Source organism: Melospiza georgiana, chromosome 4, assembly GCF_028018845.1.
Source record: "Melospiza georgiana isolate bMelGeo1 chromosome 4, bMelGeo1.pri, whole genome shotgun sequence".
NCBI classification, from domain to species: domain Eukaryota; kingdom Metazoa; phylum Chordata; class Aves; order Passeriformes; family Passerellidae; genus Melospiza; species Melospiza georgiana.
In genome coordinates, this window is record NC_080433.1 from 36483592 (window position 1) to 36502876 (window position 19285).

The 19285-nt window shown below is 37.0% G+C and overlaps 1 protein-coding gene across 4 annotated transcripts in view; it reads left to right on the top strand.

Annotated features, from left to right (window-relative positions):
• CDK17 (cyclin dependent kinase 17) overlaps positions 1–17005 on the top strand; it is a 90294-nt gene extending 73289 nt beyond the window's left edge. For all 4 annotated transcript variants that reach the window (XM_058023631.1, XM_058023629.1, XM_058023632.1 and 1 more), the window contains 13 exons: positions 349–474; positions 4447–4503; positions 6465–6579; positions 7123–7217; positions 7863–7925; positions 10634–10757; positions 11747–11867; positions 12274–12371; positions 12646–12751; positions 13532–13574; positions 14425–14515; positions 14744–14821; positions 15244–17005. In XM_058023631.1, coding sequence (XP_057879614.1) covers positions 349–474; positions 4447–4503; positions 6465–6579; positions 7123–7217; positions 7863–7925; positions 10634–10757; positions 11747–11867; positions 12274–12371; positions 12646–12751; positions 13532–13574; positions 14425–14515; positions 14744–14821; positions 15244–15281 — 1155 coding nt within the window. In that variant the 3' untranslated portion in view covers positions 15282–17005. The remainder of the gene's footprint in view (positions 1–348; positions 475–4446; positions 4504–6464; positions 6580–7122; positions 7218–7862; positions 7926–10633; positions 10758–11746; positions 11868–12273; positions 12372–12645; positions 12752–13531; positions 13575–14424; positions 14516–14743; positions 14822–15243) is intronic.
• The last annotated feature ends 2280 nt before the right edge of the window (positions 17006–19285 follow it).

Here is a 19285-nt window from a genome sequence, read left to right on the forward strand (position 1 = left end):
GAAAAGAAGTGCATCCACAAGTCTCTGAATTCTCAGTTTCTGGTATTCCAGGTCTCTATAAGTATTCAAGTAAACTCAATACATTTATCCACAATGTAGTTATTTGCATTTTAATATTTCATTCCTCTTGTCAGAGTAATAAGTTTGCACAAGTTTTTTTTAAACCTGTTATATAAGCAAGTTGAGTTATTTTAAGAAGCGAATATGCTTTTAAAACCATTTTTGTGAGATTATTTTTCATTGTGTAAATATTTCAGTTTTATATAGTAACACAGCAGACATTAGAAGATGTTTTAGGAAATTCTGAATTCACCTTGTCCCTTCTTTTTTCCCCATTATTTGCTGCAGGATTTGAACAAGCGCTTGTCGCTGCCCGCTGACATCAGGATCCCCGATGGCTACCTGGAGAAGCTGCAGATCAACAGCCCGCCCTTTGACCAGCCCATGAGTCGGCGTTCTCGTCGGGCGTCCCTGGTAAGTGTGATGCACCTGCCTTTCTAACCAACCCCTCAGCTCTTCAGGTTCCATTGAACACACAGGCCAGTATTCATGGGTATATTTCAGCTTCATTTCCACTTGGGCGTTTTATTCCTGAACATCAGCACGTACTTGTCAAAATCCAATGGACAGCTTCACACTTTGTATCATTTTTCTTCTGCTGACTTGGTGCTCTCATGTTTCTCAGTGAAGGTCTTGACCTATTGAAAGCAGTGGCTAAACTAAACTCCCAAAGTACATACTTAAATCCTTCTGCTTTTTAGAGCAGGGATGATCTGTTTGAGCAAATAGGCCACACAGTCTTAAGTCAGGGCTGGGTCCCCTCGTGATTTAGTAGGAAGGCCCCAAAGCAGCATAATATGAAGGCAGGTCCTCCTCACTGCTCTTTTTGTATTTGATAACATTTTCTTTCTCAGAATTGCTGTAGAGACAGTGTTTGTTTTATGTGAGTGTTTTATGGTTTTTTGGATTTTTGTTTTGTTTTGTTTTCTTTTCTTTTTTAAAGCACGTGTTATTTCCTAAAAGAATGAAGGAATAAATTAACTTAAACCTTTTTGGATTATTAGTTACTTTAAAAAATAATGATTAGTTACTTTAAAAAATTTTCCTTAAAGATGACAGAATGAGTATTCCTACTCTATAATTAGAGTATAAGTGCTAGAAAACTTAGATATTTCTACTTATAAATCATGCACATCCCTGGAATAATAAAAAACATTATTGTCTTTTTTTTAAAAATATTGTTATGTTTCAGTCATAGTTTCAGCTGTTGGTGTTCTTTAGTGTTGGGGTCTTAAGGAATTGCTAGACAGTTACTGACATCCTGAGTAAATTCATTGGTGAGAAATTTGTCACAGAGAAATTCTGAATAGGTTTATGAAGTGTACATCGTTGTTTTCTTGATTTAATTACTTACTTACTGAAAAATAAATAGGAAAGTACCTATAGTGAAATAGATTTGTTGACTGTAAAATATCTTTATTTTAGTCATTATTAATAAGGTCTATCTATAACAAAGCTAACAAAGCATTGTTTGAGTATTTTTACCCTGAAAGAAAAAAATCATTGTGCTGGCCTAACAAAAAATTATTGTGCTGGCCTGATCTTCATGCCACCTTTTGCAAAGACAATGTTAGGAAAAAAAAAAAGGCAACAACAAAAAAACCCAAAAGAAAATATTTAAGTGAATCTCTGGAAGTAATGATAATGTGTCAGGCTTAAATACTTGTGCAAGAATTTTGTAGCTCATTTACCACATAGTTGCTGCTGTAGCATGGAACTGAGGAACAGATTTCCCCAGACCTCTCTTCAGGTGCTGGCAAAGTAACTTTTCAGTAGAACCTTGCCAGTGGAGTTAAGTGTTTGGAATCTGGGAGAATTTTTTGCTCATTTAACAGTGACCACTGAGAGCAATTGAGGTTCTCTCCTCTTTTCCTCTGAGAAAACTGACAGAAAAACAGTGCCCTCTAATGAATGTGGTGTGTGCCTGGGATCAGCTTCCCATCACAAGGTGGTGTTGTTTTTGCCTTTTAAAATGCTTTAATTTTTAAAGGGCTTTAAAGTCCAAAATGAAACCTGCCAGCCCTGCTGTGGAATGCAGGCATGCATTTGCTGTGATTTCCAACTAAGCTTTCAAAAAAAGAAACCCAAGGACTCACTGTTCTTAAATTGTTACTGCCTGCTAGCAGACTTTTACTTACAATAGATAAGTATTGTGCTCTGCATCAAAGGCTTGTCTCTTCTCAAGACTTAATAGGGATCAAAGGGAAAAGGCTATCAAAAGTAACAGGTGATGACTTGTTATACTTTATATTGGTGTTTTTCTTTGAAATACAAGCAAAAAATTCGTTTTTACAGTAATTGCATTTTGTGTAAACAATTACAGTATTGTATGCACAGACACTAGAAGTAAAAGACCATAAATACTGTGCATCAGTGTTTCTGTGTAAGACAAGATAGATGCATATTGCAGAAAAAGATGTAACAGTTCAAAAATTATTTTGAACTAAAAATGAAATTGTTCTTAGTTTGAGGGATTTAAAGCTTATTTTTTCTTAGGAGTGACAAGGAACCACAATATGATCAAAAACTAAAACACATTGTAAGGCAGATCTTGAAGAACACCTGTCTTCTGTATGCAGGAAATATTGTATGATTTTTTTGTATTAAACAGATACTAAGTTTATGAGTCTCAATGAAAAACACTGAGGTTTCTTAGAAATTTGGCTTTTAAATTCCAGACTGTCTGGTGGTAGCAAGACCAATGGCTATGAGTTCTTCTTAAGTTTCTCCAGTAAACTAAGTAGCCTGTCTTTTTAATTCTAATGCCATCTAATACTTGCTTCAAGATATGTTTGTTTAACTAGGTCAAAATGCACTTTGGAAACATAATATTTATTTTGCTAACATTGCACCTATATCAGTGGTATGTTTAAAGTCTCACTGGAGCTACAAGGGTAGCAAATATCAACTTTGCTTATATTTTGAGATAAAGGGTTTGTCTTTGACAAGCTTCTAAATGTGTGTGATACTAAAGTCTCCTTATACAGTTCTAAAACATTTCAGTTCTAACACTAGTTTAATAAAGCAGCATTGCTCTTAATGTTATATTAATGTAATTATACACCCATTTTCCCCCTAGATATATGAAATATGTTTGCAGATGTATTAGTTCATAGGTTAGTTCAGATGTATTTTTATACAAGTGTTCTGAAAACTAAGTATTAATCAAACTTTTATTCCCTTCGTAATATATTGCTGTCAAATCTTAATACAGTCAACAGTATTTATGTTACCATAAAATAGTAAAAATTTTAAAATCCATCACATTTTTAGGAGCAAATCAGCTTGTGAAGTGTGGATCTAGGTGCTGAGGACAGCCTAGGGTCAAAGGATTGTTCCTTGGAAAGAAATAACCAGTGAAGAGCTACGTTTGGAAATGAAAGGAGCTGGGGAGAAAACCTGGCTCTTTTGTTGCAGTGTGTTCAGTTGTCAGTAAAGCATGACCCTGTGAAGCCTATAAATTTGGGGGCTTGACAGGGTACAGGCTATACGTCTTCTGTAAATTGCTTCAAGAATTCATTCTTTTCATGTTTACTTTTAACATTCAGGAGCAATAGTTTCAGCACTGAAGGAACAATAGGAAGCTTTGGTGTAATTCACAGTGGTCTTAGGAGAAAATAATGGTAAGAGAGAACTGTGTTATATGAGAGTAGCAGTGGATTTGGACAGGAAAAGAGTAATGATCTTACAGTGTTCAGAGGTAAATGTGTTACATAGGCAGGTATACACCCTACTAGCTTGCATTGAAGAGCTGAGTTGGTGACAGAAAAAGAGAAGATGAATAAACAGATCCAAGTAAAATACACAAAGATTTGGAGCTAAGAGGTATAAATTGTGAACTGCTGAGACAAAGCTGAAGCTTGCTGAGGAATGGTGCTTAGAGATTTTCTTCCTGAAGGTTCAGTCCAAAAGGCATTGAGAATTCAGAATGGAAGAGGATGCTTGGAGCTGAGATCTTGAACATAGCAGACAAATAAGATTACTTTGAAAAAAGCAGCAGCATATGGTTATGCTGAGCTAGAGAAAGGATGGACTAGTTTGAGATTACTTCCATGCTTTAAGCTATAACAACCTCAGTGGTAGTAATCAGATCAGAAGAGTGGAGAAAACCTAAGTAGGAGGTAGGTTAAAGTGAGGTTTTGGTCTAAATGTAATTCAGCTCACAATCCCTCCAGGATACACTGTAAACTGGCCAACAGGCTGAGCACTGGGCTGGGATGCATTTATATCAAAATGTGCTAATTTGTTTTTAAAATACTGGAGTTGTGCAGTGTTAGTCAAGTATTGTCAGGTAATTTTCTGAAATTAATTTAGCTTGTTCACTAAATGATGTACAAATGAAGTGTTTGGTTTTAGTGATCAATTTGCCATTTCTTTTCATTGCAGTCAGAAATTGGATTTGGAAAAATGGAAACCTATATCAAGTTAGAAAAGCTTGGAGAGGTATGTATAGCTTTCTTTTGAATGATGACGATGTCCTATGTAAAATTTTGCATAAGTTTAACTGAAATTTTCCAAATCCCTGAAAATACCTGTTGAATTTACTTTTTCAGTAAACCACACATATTCAACATGTGTAACAATGTCACAACGACACAAATGTTTATGCATAAATAATAATTTAAAAAAAGGCAGGAAAACTTTCAGAGCTGAGGAAGAGCAAGACTACATTAGCAAATATGCTGTGACCTTCTGGGTTTTTTTTCAGATAGACAAAATTATTCTGTCGATGGTAACACTACACTATGTTTTTGATGATAACACCAAGTCTGGTGTCCTCTTGCCTTGACTTAGGTGTTGGAATGTTCATGATGGATTAGAGACCAGTGCTTGGAAGGTGCAGGCAATAGCTGTGTGTGTGTTCTGGTAAAGAAGCCTGCACGCCTGAGCTGGGCAGCCAGCCAGGTGCTGCCAAGGGAAGTACATAACGCACTTGGAGGGGGCAGCAGCTTTCCCTCTCCAGTCATCCTCTGACTTCCAGAGAAACAGTTCAGTTCAGGAGCGACAAATTTTCATTCCTGTCCAGTTTGATTGAGGTTGAACAATGGAATCAAAAATGGACAAGGAGCACTGAAATGGGATGCAGTAAACATTGCAGAAAGAAGCAGGGCTGGTCAGCATCTCTGCTGTGAATATTGCAGTCAGTCCTCCATTTAAAACATTTTCATTTCCTGTTATCAAATCTGAGCCTGCCTGATGCAACTTGAAGCCTATTCCTGTTTTTCTGTCGCTTGTTACCTGGGAGAAGAGGCTGACACCCACTTGGCTGTAACCTCCTTTCAGGCATTTGTAGAGAGCAGTAAGATCCCCCTGAACATCTTTTGTTCAGGTTAAATGCCCCCAGCTCCCTCAGCTTCTCCTCACAGGACTTGTGCTCCACACCCTTCACCAGCTCCATTACCCTTCCCTGGACACTCCAGCACCTCAGTGTCCTTCTTGCAGTGAGGGGCCCAGAACTGGGCACAGGATGCATTCCAGGTGTCACCTCACAAATACTGAGCACAATCACTTCCCTGGCCTTGCTGGCCACACTGTCATTGACACAGGCCAAGGTGCCATTGACCTTTTTGGCCACCAGGGCAGACACTGCTGGCTCACGTTCAGCTGCTGTCAGCCAGCACCCCCGGATCCTTTTCTTAGGATCATCTTCCCAGTCACTTCCCCAAGCCCACAGCACTGCCTGGGGTTGTTGTGACCCAGGTGCAGAACCTGGTGCTTGGTCTTATTAAACCTCATGAAATTGCTGTCAGCCATGGATCCAACCTGTCCAGATCCTCTGCAGAGTCTTACAGTACTGTAGTGATCTAGGGCATTTTCTGTACCTTTGTTGCTTTTTCGGGCATTTGCAGGGATTAGTTTTGCCTACTGTTTTGTCAGAATTTTTTGTCTTAATTTAATATGCCTCTAGAGTTTTGTACCTCTTGCTGTCTAAAAATACATAATGAAGACAAGAAGCTATCCAAAGTTACATATTTTCTTTGAGTTTGTGGAAGAGTATGTCTGCAGCCTTTGGAAACATAAATGCAGCATAGTGTGGAGATACCTGAGCTAGATATCTGTAGTCAGACAGAGACTCTGAGGAGTGTAAATGATCCCAGCAGTGAACTTAGTGAACTTAATGCTATCTGATCTGACTTCTTTGGTAGCTCTGTGGTGTTTAGGTTTCCATGCAATTTTCAGAGCTGTTAGGCATATACATCCCTTGTGGCTTCTACGAGTTCAGTCCTGTGCTTAAAAGAATACTCCTGTACTTTTACATGTGTCAAAAGAATATAATGTAAAAACTATTCATATCCAAAATGAAATCTCTTAGATCCTGAGACAGAAGTTAGTATTTTCTTATTTAACTAATGTTTTGATAAAGGAACAACTTGTAAATATTCCCTTCTTTATCCATTTTATAGGGTACCTATGCCACAGTTTATAAGGGGAGAAGTAAATTGACAGAGAATCTGGTAGCTCTGAAAGAAATCCGCCTGGAACACGAGGAGGGAGCACCATGCACAGCCATAAGAGAAGGTGGTAACTTTTTTTTTTAGTTCTTAGAATTTCAGATACTTCTGAATTTCTTTTTGACCCAAGCACCATCAGTACTTGGAAATACATAGCCTACATGGGACATTAGTAAAATTGCTGTTAGTATTGATGAGGAAAATTATAGTCCAGACATATTCAGAGTTTTGTTTCAAATTTATTTGCTTTATTGTGATTTCAAATTCAATTGTGATTGTGATCTCAAATGCAGTATTATAAGTGGATGATTAGATACTGAATTAGACTGCTGTTAATGAGTAACTTTCAGGAACTCAGGAGTACATTTTACAGAATTACTTCTGTCTGAAAACTATAGTTTAAGAAATACAAGCTTGTTACTCAAGTATGTGTTTGTTGTTTTGATTAAATACCTTTTTTATTAACTCAATCTATATGAATATTATGTTCTTAAAAATAGCTTTTTAATTAAAAAACCCCAGATAGCTTATATGGATGATCTTAACTAGAAATTGCATTTATTCCTCACGTGTTTTGCACTTATTTTGTTCTTCCTGTTCTCTCTTGCAGTGTCATTGTTAAAAGATCTGAAACATGCAAATATTGTTACATTGCATGATATTGTGCACACAGACAAGTCTTTGACTCTTGTTTTTGAATACCTGGTAAGTGCTTAAATAGTTAGTGAGCTTTACATTTGATTTATTGTTTCTAAGAAACAGAAACACAACAAAATTCTGTACTCTTTTTTAAAATACTAGGAATATTTGAGTTTTCTCCTGCATTTACAGTCATTCAGCTAAAAATGAGAACAGTGTATTGAGTTCTTAAATGGCTGTAGATTAGTAAACACTGTTGTGATCATTTCAGAGTTTTATTAATAGCAGTTACTGGTGGTCTGCCTGATCAAACTGTCTGCTTGTCTAAAATCATTACCTGTATAACATGGTAATCACACTATGGTTCCAGTGATATTTTCTGTTCCTATGATATTTTTCTCTTGTGACGTAGCTGACTTTCAATGTAATTGGAGAATATACCAATTCTATAAAATACTGTGCCTCACATAGGTGGAGGAGAAGGCAATGGCAAGTAATGATGCCTGAGACAGTACAGCTTGCTGGGAAAAGGGTATTTCTATCCTCTGGAAAACCTTGGATATTTGTGTCCAGGTTTTAGGGGTTTTTATCATTTAGTATCTTATGCAGAAATCTCTTTTTTGATAAATCATTTCAGTTCCAACAATAAGTAATATTTATGTGATTTGTTGCACACAATTTTACTGAACCATGATGATGGTGTTTTGCCAGGACAAGGACCTGAAGCAGTACATGGATGACTGTGGTAACATCATGAGTATGCACAATGTAAAGGTGAGTGTTTTTAGTAACAGTGGCCACCTTCCAGCTTTGTCCTAAGAATTTCAGAGAACTTTATAATCAGGAGCTAGGTGGTTTAGTCTTTTTAAAAACAAAATAAAGAAATTAACTTCCTTTTTGGCCTGACTTAGCTGTATTTGACATCAGATGATGTCTTTAAGTGTTTAAAACATTGAAAAGAGGGGATTATATAAGTTCATGTATTTTAATTCTCTTTGAAGTTACATATCTAAAATTTAAAAATTCCTGAAGAATAATACACTCATAACTCTTTTGACTTCTTGGCCTTCCATTTATTTCCAATAAATAAATATTCCAATAAATATTCCATATTTATTCTCATTTACTAAGTCTGTAGTTTGATATATCCTCAGATTTATATATGGACACTGAGGAAAATTTGGCCTCAGTTATGAATGTATTTTGGGTGCTGCTGCCCACCACACAAGTAAGAAATCAAAAATATGTATTTAAGAATGAGTAATTTTCATCTTTCCATTAGTAAGAAAATGGAAATAAAATTTTCCTTAGGGCCTAATTTGCTTTTTCTTCTAGTTATGGTTGTGGCCTGGTCAAGTGACTCAGTCTCCAATCTGAGACCTAAGTCAGGGTCAGCTGCTGTTTCTCTTGTAAAAACCAGGCTTTAATTGGAAAACTGGCAGAACTTTTAGTATTCTTTAATACTTAGGACTTTAGAAACAAGCTTCCAAACAGTACAGAGCTGTCGTGAAATGAGTGAAATTATTTGGCACATGGGCGAGATATTGATTTCTATTTGGTGAGCTTTCCCTTTCATTCTGTTGCCACATTTACTGTAAGTGTCTCCAGGGAAAGACATCTGCCCATAACCTGCTCTGTTGCTTCCTCTGAGAGACTGCAAAGGGAAATTGTTTCATTTGTTTCTACTTCAGAGAGGCAGCCAAAAATCATAATTATACTTGCGTTTTTAATTATCTGCAAGTTCATAAGCAGTGCTTTAAACTTAAAAATAAGGGAAAGCTGTAAGTGGGAACTTGACTCTTATTATAAGTGCAGTTAGTGAACAAGCCGGAATCTACTTGTGACAACCTGAGCTAAGCAGAGGAGTTGTTTTTCCTTGTTTGCCTATGGTTTAAGCTATGCTCAGAGAGCAAATTTTTATGGTCAGTACCTTTGGCACTGGGAAACCAGAACAGCTGTGGTAGCTGTAGGTGCTTACCTTATAATAACTGTGGGGGTTTGAGTCATCATTAACATTTGAGAGACCTCCCTGACATCACTTCCTCACATTCCTTGGCTAATTTTAGGTTTTTGTGTTTTGACAAAATGAGGGTATGTGTGATCTCTGCAGGTATTAGTGTTTTAACCAAAGTTTTGAGCTAATACATGGCATCCTGTGCATTTCCAAAAGGATCCCTGCCAACTGTGGGGAAGCTTCACAATTTCTGTAGAGTAACCTGCTTTGCATTCTTGGCTAATCCTTGCAGTCCCAGTGTACATTAGGGAGGGCCATTCACTTGTATTGAAGTCATGCTAATAAAGCTTGGAACTGACTACCCCTGCAACAGTATGGGCCTGAGTAGGTGGAGCAAGACTTGTTGCTTCTCATTCTGCTCTTCAGAAAGGAAAGTAAGGAGAAAGAAATTAATCCAAATTCCTATTTTTCTAGCACAGATGAATCCCATGTCAGCACACTGAGAACAGATGGATGTAGCTACACCTGCTGTGTATTTGTCCAGTTTATGAAAAAGAATTTGGTAGTGTCACTTGGTGCAAAATAATAGAATATGGTCATATAAAAACATTCTAGTGTTTTTCCTCAGAGGTCCTGTTACATGATCAATTTGTCCCATTGCTTTCTGTAATGCTTCATATTTTCTTGTTGTACATTTGATTACTTATGCTGACTGAGTGCTGCTGCGTGGTAAATGCCAGCAATAGCTACCCAAAAGTCCCATGTTTGAGATCAGACCTTTATACATACAGAAACTGCAAAGTAGTAGTCCTTAATACAGTCATACATTAAACTTGCTTGGCTGCCCATTGCTAAACCTTTCTTTGCCCCATACTACTTTTATGTCTATATATGTGCACCATTGATAGGCATGACTGAAGTTGTTTGCTTGGCTTGCTGTTCCAGACGATTAAAATAAACCTCTGTGTGTCAAGGTGAGAGGATGAATGTAAATACCAGAGGCAGTTGGGCTGCTTTCATAATCGTCATTTACCCATTTCTCCATCTTCCCTAAGCTTGTGAATCTATATGTATTTTTCCAGTAGCATGCCAAGACATTCTTTACCTAGTTCAGCACAGTTGGATGGAAATGCTGCTGAGCTGCATTTCCAGAAGGGGCTCTGTGGCCACAGGCAACTTGAGTATATAGTCAGAGACAGTTATCTTTAAAGACATTAGTGTGGGGAAGTGCAGTGGTAAATGCACTTTAAAAATAAACAGCCTGTGTTTCTCTTCAGTTAAACAGAACAAATTGCTCTGAAAGTCTTTGTTGTAAAGTATGGTGTTAAGGCAGTGCATTAGCGTAAAATGATTTTAAATCTTTGAACAATAATGATGTCCAGGATTTGCTCTTAAGGAAAGTAACTCACTTTTTAGAGAAGTCATTTTGTCCTGCTTACAGTACATAACTCTCCAGTGCCCAACTAGTCATGCAATGTGTAGATTACAATTTTTTTTGTCTAATTTATATGAATGTTCTCTTTTGTAGCTATTTTTATATCAGATTCTTCGTGGTTTGGCCTACTGTCATAGGAGAAAGGTGTTGCATCGAGATTTGAAGCCGCAAAATCTACTAATTAATGAGAAAGGAGAACTGAAGCTTGCAGACTTTGGTATGGCCTGAAATTACTCTGTAATAGCTATTCTTTTCTCTCAGCAAAAGAAAATAATTTTTCCTTAAAAGGAGAAATGAGTACATTGGGTCTGTAGTGAATTTGGGTGTTCTCGAATGGAAAAGGAAAGTCAGCCTTTTACAGGCCATAAGTAATCAGGATAATACCTCTGTAGGTAACACTGTCTCTCCACTTGCAGTTTGAAAGTAGTCTTAGAGCTTCCTGTGAAATTGATACTTAGTCAGATCCTTGAGGTGGAGCTCATGTTGCTTCTCCTACCACTCCGCAGTCACTCTAAAGCAGGGTAACCATGCCAGGAGAGAGGAAGGGTTTGTTCAGGTGCTGAATTGTCAGATGTTGCACTATCACTGATACACCAAATGCCTTGGGTTTACAGTGGAGTGGGACATCCACATTTCCCTGTTGCCTTCTGTGTCTGGAAGATCCTTTGAAAGTTGTGCTCTGTGCCTCTGATTTTACCCCTTCTGTGTGAATGAAAGTTGCTCAGAAGATTGCATCTAACATGATAGATCTGAATTTTATTGAAGATATTGCTGACAAATTGACAGTGTTAGGATGGAAAAACCCTTACTGGTCCAGCACTGGTTTGGTCTGTTTCCACCATTCGGTTAATTGCTTGTTGCCTTCTGCCTTTTGCAATGTAGTTTTCCAGAAACAGTGCAGAAGGTTTTCACAACAGGGAGGTGTCATATCAATCTAATGCTATTTAATGAAATTTACAGGATTAGTCCAGGTTTTGATGTGTTTACCTTTCTTCTGTGCTTAAAAATGCTGACCATGAGATTGCCATAAATACTAAAAGGCAATAGAAATCTCTTTATTAGGACCTTAAATAACATTAGGAGATGGCATGTATAATAATGATGGTATTTAGCAAGTATAATAAGGTCCTAAAAATAGTTTGTCAATTTCATACAAAAAGGATTTAAGCAAGCTGTACATGACTCTTCATTTCCCTTTTTATCAAGGATTGGCAAGAGCGAAGTCTGTTCCTACAAAGACTTATTCCAATGAAGTTGTCACATTATGGTACAGACCACCTGATGTTCTCCTTGGATCTTCAGAGTATTCAACTCAAATTGACATGTGGTTTGTATAGCTTTGTCTAATTCAAATTTTTGTTCTGAGTCAAGTTAAAAAATGTCAGCTTGGATGTTAAATAGTAACATTCAAATACACAGCCTTTGAATTTTTGTATTTAGGGAAAAAAGCAAGTCATCTTCTCCTAATGACAGGGTAATGTGGTATTTTACCATGAACTTTAATAAAATTGATTAACTCAACATCTGAAGGAAGAGGATATAATATAGCAATGACACAGGTTTTATTGGTCTTTGACAGCTCTTCTGTTACTACAAATCTTTCTAAATATTTTAATAGTAGTGTGTGGCTAAGAACCAATAATTTGTTTTAATTGAAGAGAAATCCCAGAAGCCTTTACTAGCTGAAATTAAAAGATTATTTCTGCTTTATCTTTTCCTCTGTCTTTATAAAGGGGCGTCGGATGCATATTTTTTGAAATGGCATCAGGAAGGCCTCTTTTTCCTGGTTCAACTGTTGAAGATGAACTGCACTTAATCTTCAGACTTCTTGGTAAATGGATACTTTCAGTAATGTTAAGGTTAATGCACCACATTTGTGTGAAAACTGTGGATCTTTATCTCAGAACAGTAGTATGTATATCATCACCTTTTCATCAAGATGATGAAAAATTATTTAGCTGACTGTACAGCTGAGTTTGGACAACATAGGCATGTTGAATAGTTTTTTCCCTTTCTTCTTTAAATTACAGGATTAAATGCTTTTTTGTGTCAAAGTTGTTTGTTTCCATTTTTTAAGTTGAATTTGTTACTGCTTCTAAATGCAGGAACTCCATGTCAGGAAACATGGCCAGGCATTTCTTCCAGTGATGAATTTAGAAACTACAACTTTCCTAAGTATAAACCACAACCTCTCATCAACCATGCACCAAGGTACTTTGTGTTTTATTAATAGAAAATATGCATCCCTGTGGCTTTGCATATTCCTAAGTGGGAATGCATTTCTGAGTACAATCTGCCACTGAATGGTGTAAAACTGTTCAGCAGTTGTGTTAGTGTGGGCAGATGATAATGCAGAGCAGAACCTGGTACCATGGGATTACTTCCTCTGGTATCATTCTGGGTACCACAGCTCCTTAATGACCTGTGGAATGATAAACTCTGATAAATAATGTCTCCATAGCCAGAGAATTCACACAGCATTTCCTAAAGACCACAGATTCTCTTCTGGTTATATACTCGACCCAGACCATTTGTTAAAATGGTTTTCTTGAACAGTTTCCTTGTAATAATTTTAAAACCATAATGAGGAAGATGAAGGGTCGGTGCAGTCATTATAAATAAACTTAATAGCAAAGACATTCATTGTCTACCTTGAAGAAGATCTAATACTGTATCCCTCTAGTAAATGAGTAGTATTAATCTTAAAAGAAATATTAAAAATATTTAAATAAATTATTGAGGTCAATCTAGTAAATGACGATCCAAACTAAGGATTTGTGTGTCCCCAGTGTTTTCCAAATAGTCCTGTTCTGAGATATTATTATGTATTCACGTTAACATCAATAAATGTTGTTTAGGTGAAAGCATTTTCATGTTTAGAAATAATTTTCAGGTTTGATATCATTTAATTAAGTCAGTTCCTCTGCAGTTTTACTTTTGTAAATACAATTCAATAACTGTTTTAACTTTTAAAAATATCTTTATTTTTAGGCTAGACACGGAAGGAATTGAATTGATAGCGAAGTTCCTTCAAGTAAGATGTGTTTTGTGGCTTTACTTTATCAAAGTGCAAGTTTTGAGTTCTAATACATTACACACAAAACATATTAGAAGTCAAAGTATTTAGCTCTGTCTCAAAGTGGAATGTGTAGCTGAGTCTGTAGTGGATGACAGATGTGAGAAGTCTGTAGTGTGAGAATTAAAAAACTGATGCTTGCTTTTTTTTTCTCCCAGAACTGATTTCTTCTCTTACTACCTTTCATAAAAATAAAATTATTCTGTGTTAGCCCTGAAAAAACTAAATCTCTCGTGAAATGCAGTATTAAACCAGAACTTTTTTATACAAATACTAGATTTCTTTAGTGATTAGCTGAGCTTAGTACTAGAGAAGGCGTTAGTAAGGTGTAATATTACTCCTTGATGTTGCAGCTGTATTCAAAAGCTGAGTGGTATGTAGGTTTAGTCTTTGAATCTATATTAAAAATGAGCTGGAAGCAAGATGGAAGGCCAACTCCTGCATCTTTGAGTAGATGCAACACTGTAACTTATTTGTGTGTGGCTTTTTAAACATCTGCATCCTTGCCTAGAAGGAGGAAGAACCTAATCATTGTACCATCTATAAATAAAGATTAGGTGTAGTTTTACCCTGTATCCATTTGCAGAAATTATTTTTACTATTTTAGCAATCTTGTTATGTGTTTACAGTACAGATTCTGATAAACCATTTGGTAGTCATGTGTGAAAAGAAAGTAATGAAAAAAATTGTCCTGGTGAATTATGGGAAATGTTGAGCAGCTAGAGCTCTTTCTCCCTTTGATGAAATCACTTGGTGAAATAAGATTTTTAATGGAAACCAACACACTTGTTTGCTTTTATATTAATAGTATGAATCAAAGAAGAGAATTTCAGCAGAAGAGGCCATGAAACATGCATACTTCAGAAGTCTTGGAACAAGAATACACACTCTGCCTGAAAGTAAGAGGAGTAGTAAAGTAGCAGAATATTGTTAAGATAGTGCACTAAAGCTAAGTACGTTGTGAAAGGAAAAACCCTCTAAAGTATTAAAGTGTGTGATATCTAGTAGCTTAAATATTTATGAATTGGAATTTTTTTTAATCTAAACTATATAATTAAGAATATAATTTTGGTCAATAAAACATAGTTTACATTTGTATATGAATTAACTTCTTTGTTACATTCCAGGTGTTTCAATATTCAGTCTAAAAGAGATTCAATTGCAAAAAGACCCTGGCTTTCGAAATTCCACTTACCCAGAGACCGGTATGGAAAGCTTTATATTTTCTCATGCTTGCTAAAAGAATGCTGTGCCAGAGGCTTTTGGAGTTGAAAAATGCTTTGTTAAATCGGTTTGTGTAAATATACTGAAAAATAAAATTCAGAATGATTTACTGAGATTCCTGTAGAGACACATAAGCTAAGTGCACAGTAAGGTGTGAGTTTTACTAGGGGTGGGCAGAGACTGTGAAGGTGAGAACATTTTGGAGTTTCAAACCAGTACTGTGTGGGGGTTAGAGGTGGCAAAGTGAAAAACCAATGCAGTGAGTGCAGTTGAAAGAAAGATGCTGAAGCTGAGTGAAGCACCAGGGGTGCTGCCTTGAAGAAGGATGAAGATCTGGATAATAACTTAATAATCCATTGTGCAAATGCTTCGGTTTCTTACCATGGTCCGTGTTGTGTTGCAGGACATGGGAAGAACAGAAGGCAGAGCATGCTTTTCTAAAGGGGGCAGTGCAGAGTCAAGCCCAAGCCTATCCTGTCAATCAAGGACTCGGATCCAAAGGCAGTGCTTTCTGTTGGTGGACTTGGAATCGCAGTTTGTCTACACTGTCCTCTTAACAGTGGAGTCTTTTTATTTCCAACCTGCAAATTATGTTTTTATATTTGTTGTCACAGTGTGACAATTTTTTGTACAGTTGGTTTTAAGGTCTCCTCTGCCACTAGAGCCAGTAGGTTACAGCTGTTGATGTAACTGTAGCTGCAATTTTTGTGCAGGACTGAGAAACACAGTGCATTATTTATTGCGGAATCATTGCTGCTAAATAACTACTGTCTGTATAGTTAACACAACAGTTCCATGCCTGAAGAAGTTGCAATGGCTTTATGATATGTGAATGCATCTGTTTCTCTTGATAAAATGTTCTACTGCTGCGGGGTTTTTTTGTATTTCTTAAACTGCAGTGTTTCCTGGAATGTAAACATAGCTTTGCTTGGCTATAGGTGAGCCATCTTTAATGCTCTAAGTTCTTGGCACTTAATTCCTTATTTAACATTGGAAGTATGTGTTGAAATAGTTGAAAAATTATAATGCATATTATGTTTTTGAAAAGCACATGGTGTGAAGGTTGATTCAAACAAGTGAAAAGTAACTTTGATTTGCTCTCAGATCCTATGTTAGTTATTGATAAATTAGAGCATGGAGGCTGGACGTTTTGTCAGGCTTACTCCAGCATAACATATTTGCACATTGTTGTGCATATGGGGCCTGCAGAAACAATAACTTTTTTACCTTGTTTTTAACTTAGAAATACAAATAGTAAAAGGACAATTCATATATGTTGGACCCTGGCTTACTTTTCATTACAGAGGAACAGGACAACTAATGACACAAACATGGGAATAATGGCACACTTTTCCCACTTTGTTCCTCTCCCATTTGTGCATTATTCACTTGAAATCAACTGGAAAGATGCAAGTTTGTACTTGAGAAGAACTCACTATGCTACAGAGCTTTTACAAGGGGAACTTAGAGAGTTTTTCAGATCTTAGATGTTACCTGTTTTCCAGAGATAGTAAACATACTACTACTATGCTTATGCATCTCAGTGAGTATCATAAGTACACCCTTGGTGATGGTCACAGTATTTTTAAGCATTTGTGTTCACCTTTATGAACCTATTTGTTTAGTGCATCTTAAAGAGACTGTAAATCTTTATTGGTATATTTTGAAATGGTCATGTAAATCTTTGGCTGGTATATCATGAAAATAGTCATAGGTAACTTAATTTTTCCTGACATTCACTGTAAAACGTTCAGGGGTCCTACCATTTCTGTTCAGGAAATCTTGTAGTTTATTGTTATTTAACAGTATTAAGTGAATTTTTGTATATTTCATTTTAACTTTATTTGTGAATAGTGATTGTGGCATGTTTGGGGGTGTTTTATTAATATTTCATTGATACTAGTAAATTTGAATTGGGATTTTTTTTTTAATTTTATTTTCTGGAAGAGAGAATTTCATGTGTAACGGTGACTATTGGACCACTACTGCTTTTCAGCATTTGTAAACCGGTTTTACGTTAAATCTTGTAGACCTAACAAACTGCTGTTATTTCTAACTGACCGACCTGTATTAATATTGTACTTTTGAAAGTATAAATATTATGTGGAATTCTTTGGTTTTGTTTTGAAATTTATAATAACAAAAGCCCTGTGTTGTTAAAAATACAGACTAAGTGAACTTGCGGTTCTTGGGGCATTGTTGGCAGCGTTTAGCGAGGTCCGTGTGTTGTGGGAGCCCCCAGGGTCACCTTTGGCTGCTCCTTTAGTTCCTTCAGGGCAGTGGCAGTGGCAGTGACGTGGCTCATCCGTGGCTGAGGCTGCTCAGGACCTTCTCAGTGTTGTGTCCCAGTGTCCCTGCTGGTGAGCCAGCCCCGGGTGTCACCGGCCTGGGAGCGTCACACGAGGCTCGGACACACGCGGGGCTCCCCCGATCCCAGTGCGAGCGCTATGGCTGTGGCAGAGGCACAGTTGGCACTGATGAAGAACCTTGTCCTGAAATAGTTGTTATATATATTTTTATAGTTGCTATGGATCTGATCTAGATTTTATACCGATGAACTTTGTAGGAAATCCGTTGTAGACGTGACGGTGTTGAAGAAAGAAGTGTCAGAAAAACATCTTTTTTTACAGAGGTAAAACATCTTTTTTTACAGAAGTAGTGAAGATAGACTAAATGTTCACTGTGGATAAATGTGTGATTTAGCATTTCTAGAACAGTAATACTTCATAGGTCATAAAAGAACAAGTAATAATGTGACACTAATGAGTAAAGGACTTAAAGGTTTACCTGGTAAAATGAAGTGCATTAATAAACTTAGAAAGGGATCAGCCACAGCTAACAAAAGGATGTTCCATTTTAAGTAGGAATTAAGCTTTTTTGTTACAGATGAAAAGATCTTCCATAAAATTAAAACAGTCTGTTTATAAAGAAATTTTTTCTAAGTACCTGCAAGTGAATCTGTGTTCTTCATTAGGAGGTAGCTTTAAAGAACATATTTAAGAAACTTGCCATCTGTTGTCAAGCCAGTTTGGGGCTTTTTAAAATTGTCTGTTACTGAAATTCCTGCATCAGCAGAGACAGTTCTGGGGCAGTTGCCTGTTTGGGGCAGTAGTCAGCAAGTCTGAAGTTGCTGGGCATCTCTGACATTCTTTCTGTGGAATTCTGTGCTCTGCCTCCTGTCTGGCAGAGTCAGGTACTACGGACTTGGTTTCACTGTCCCCAAAAAGTTAGGAGTGTTGGCCTTTTTGGGAGAAGGCCTCAAGAGTGTCAAAAACTAAGCAGAGAGTTGCTAAAAAAGGATGACTTTCAGTGTTTGGTGTGACCACCTTTGCTTGACAATGCGTGATCAGTTAATGAGAAATGGCCTGCATGTCGTGGCTGATTTTAGGTAGTTATTTTTAGGAGATAACTGGTGTGTCCCACCTAGGCCAGGGTAGGGCTGGCCAGGTGTGGGTGTAGGTGTGTGTCAGAGTCAGGTGGGCTGGAAGCCAGGCCAGAGGCAGGTGCTGGTGGTGTGGCTGCATTCACGTGCAGGTGAAGGTTGAAGGGGAGAGAGGGTGGGTGGAGGATGGGGATTGACAGGACAGGGTGGGAGATGGAAGGGGCAAACCAACAGCTCAGCAATGCTCCAGTGGAACGTGCTTCTCAACATGGCTGTGTTATTTTTGTGCTGCTTTACCACAGCATTAAGTAGCCAGAGTGTATCCCTGAATTGGGCAATAAAAGTTAAAATAAACAATTATTAAAGAATCAACATACTTTGTATTTGCAAATCATTTGAAAAACTGCAAAGTAGCATTCTTTGGGCTGCTTACTTTTTGTTTGTGCATGAGTTTTTCAGTGTAATAAAGGTACATTTTTTTCTGTTCTGCAATGTTAAAATGGAATTAAGGTTAAGAATACATTCTGTTATTGAGGACAAAATATATGAAAGGTATGTAGTAAATATCCGCAGGCTAAGTATTATAAACCCAGGAAATACTCAGAATTAAGGTCAGACTTTAAAGAAATCCAAACAAATCAGGGTATAGAAATACAGAGCTACAGCACATGATGACGCTGAAGAGAAATCAGAACTTGCCTTGTCTGTGACGTGATCATTTTGTCTGATGAGCAGAGTTGAAGTAATTAATGCGCCTTTTTAGCATATTTCAGTACCTTATTTACCTTCAGAAATTTTGGCTTTAAAACAAATGTAACATCTCTGTGAAGTGCCTTTATTTTGGGAAGGAACTTGAATGCTTATTTTATGCAGTTTGGGGGTTTTTATATTTGCAGAGATTGGGCTGTTAAAGATTTAATGCTCTCATTTTACCTTTGTGTACATCCATCCATCCATGTACACCCGTATCCATGTCATACCAATGCAGGAGACTGGCAAGATAACAAGTACAATTATGAAAGGAAGTATGTAGCAGTTGGAATATTGTAGGTAAGCTCTGACT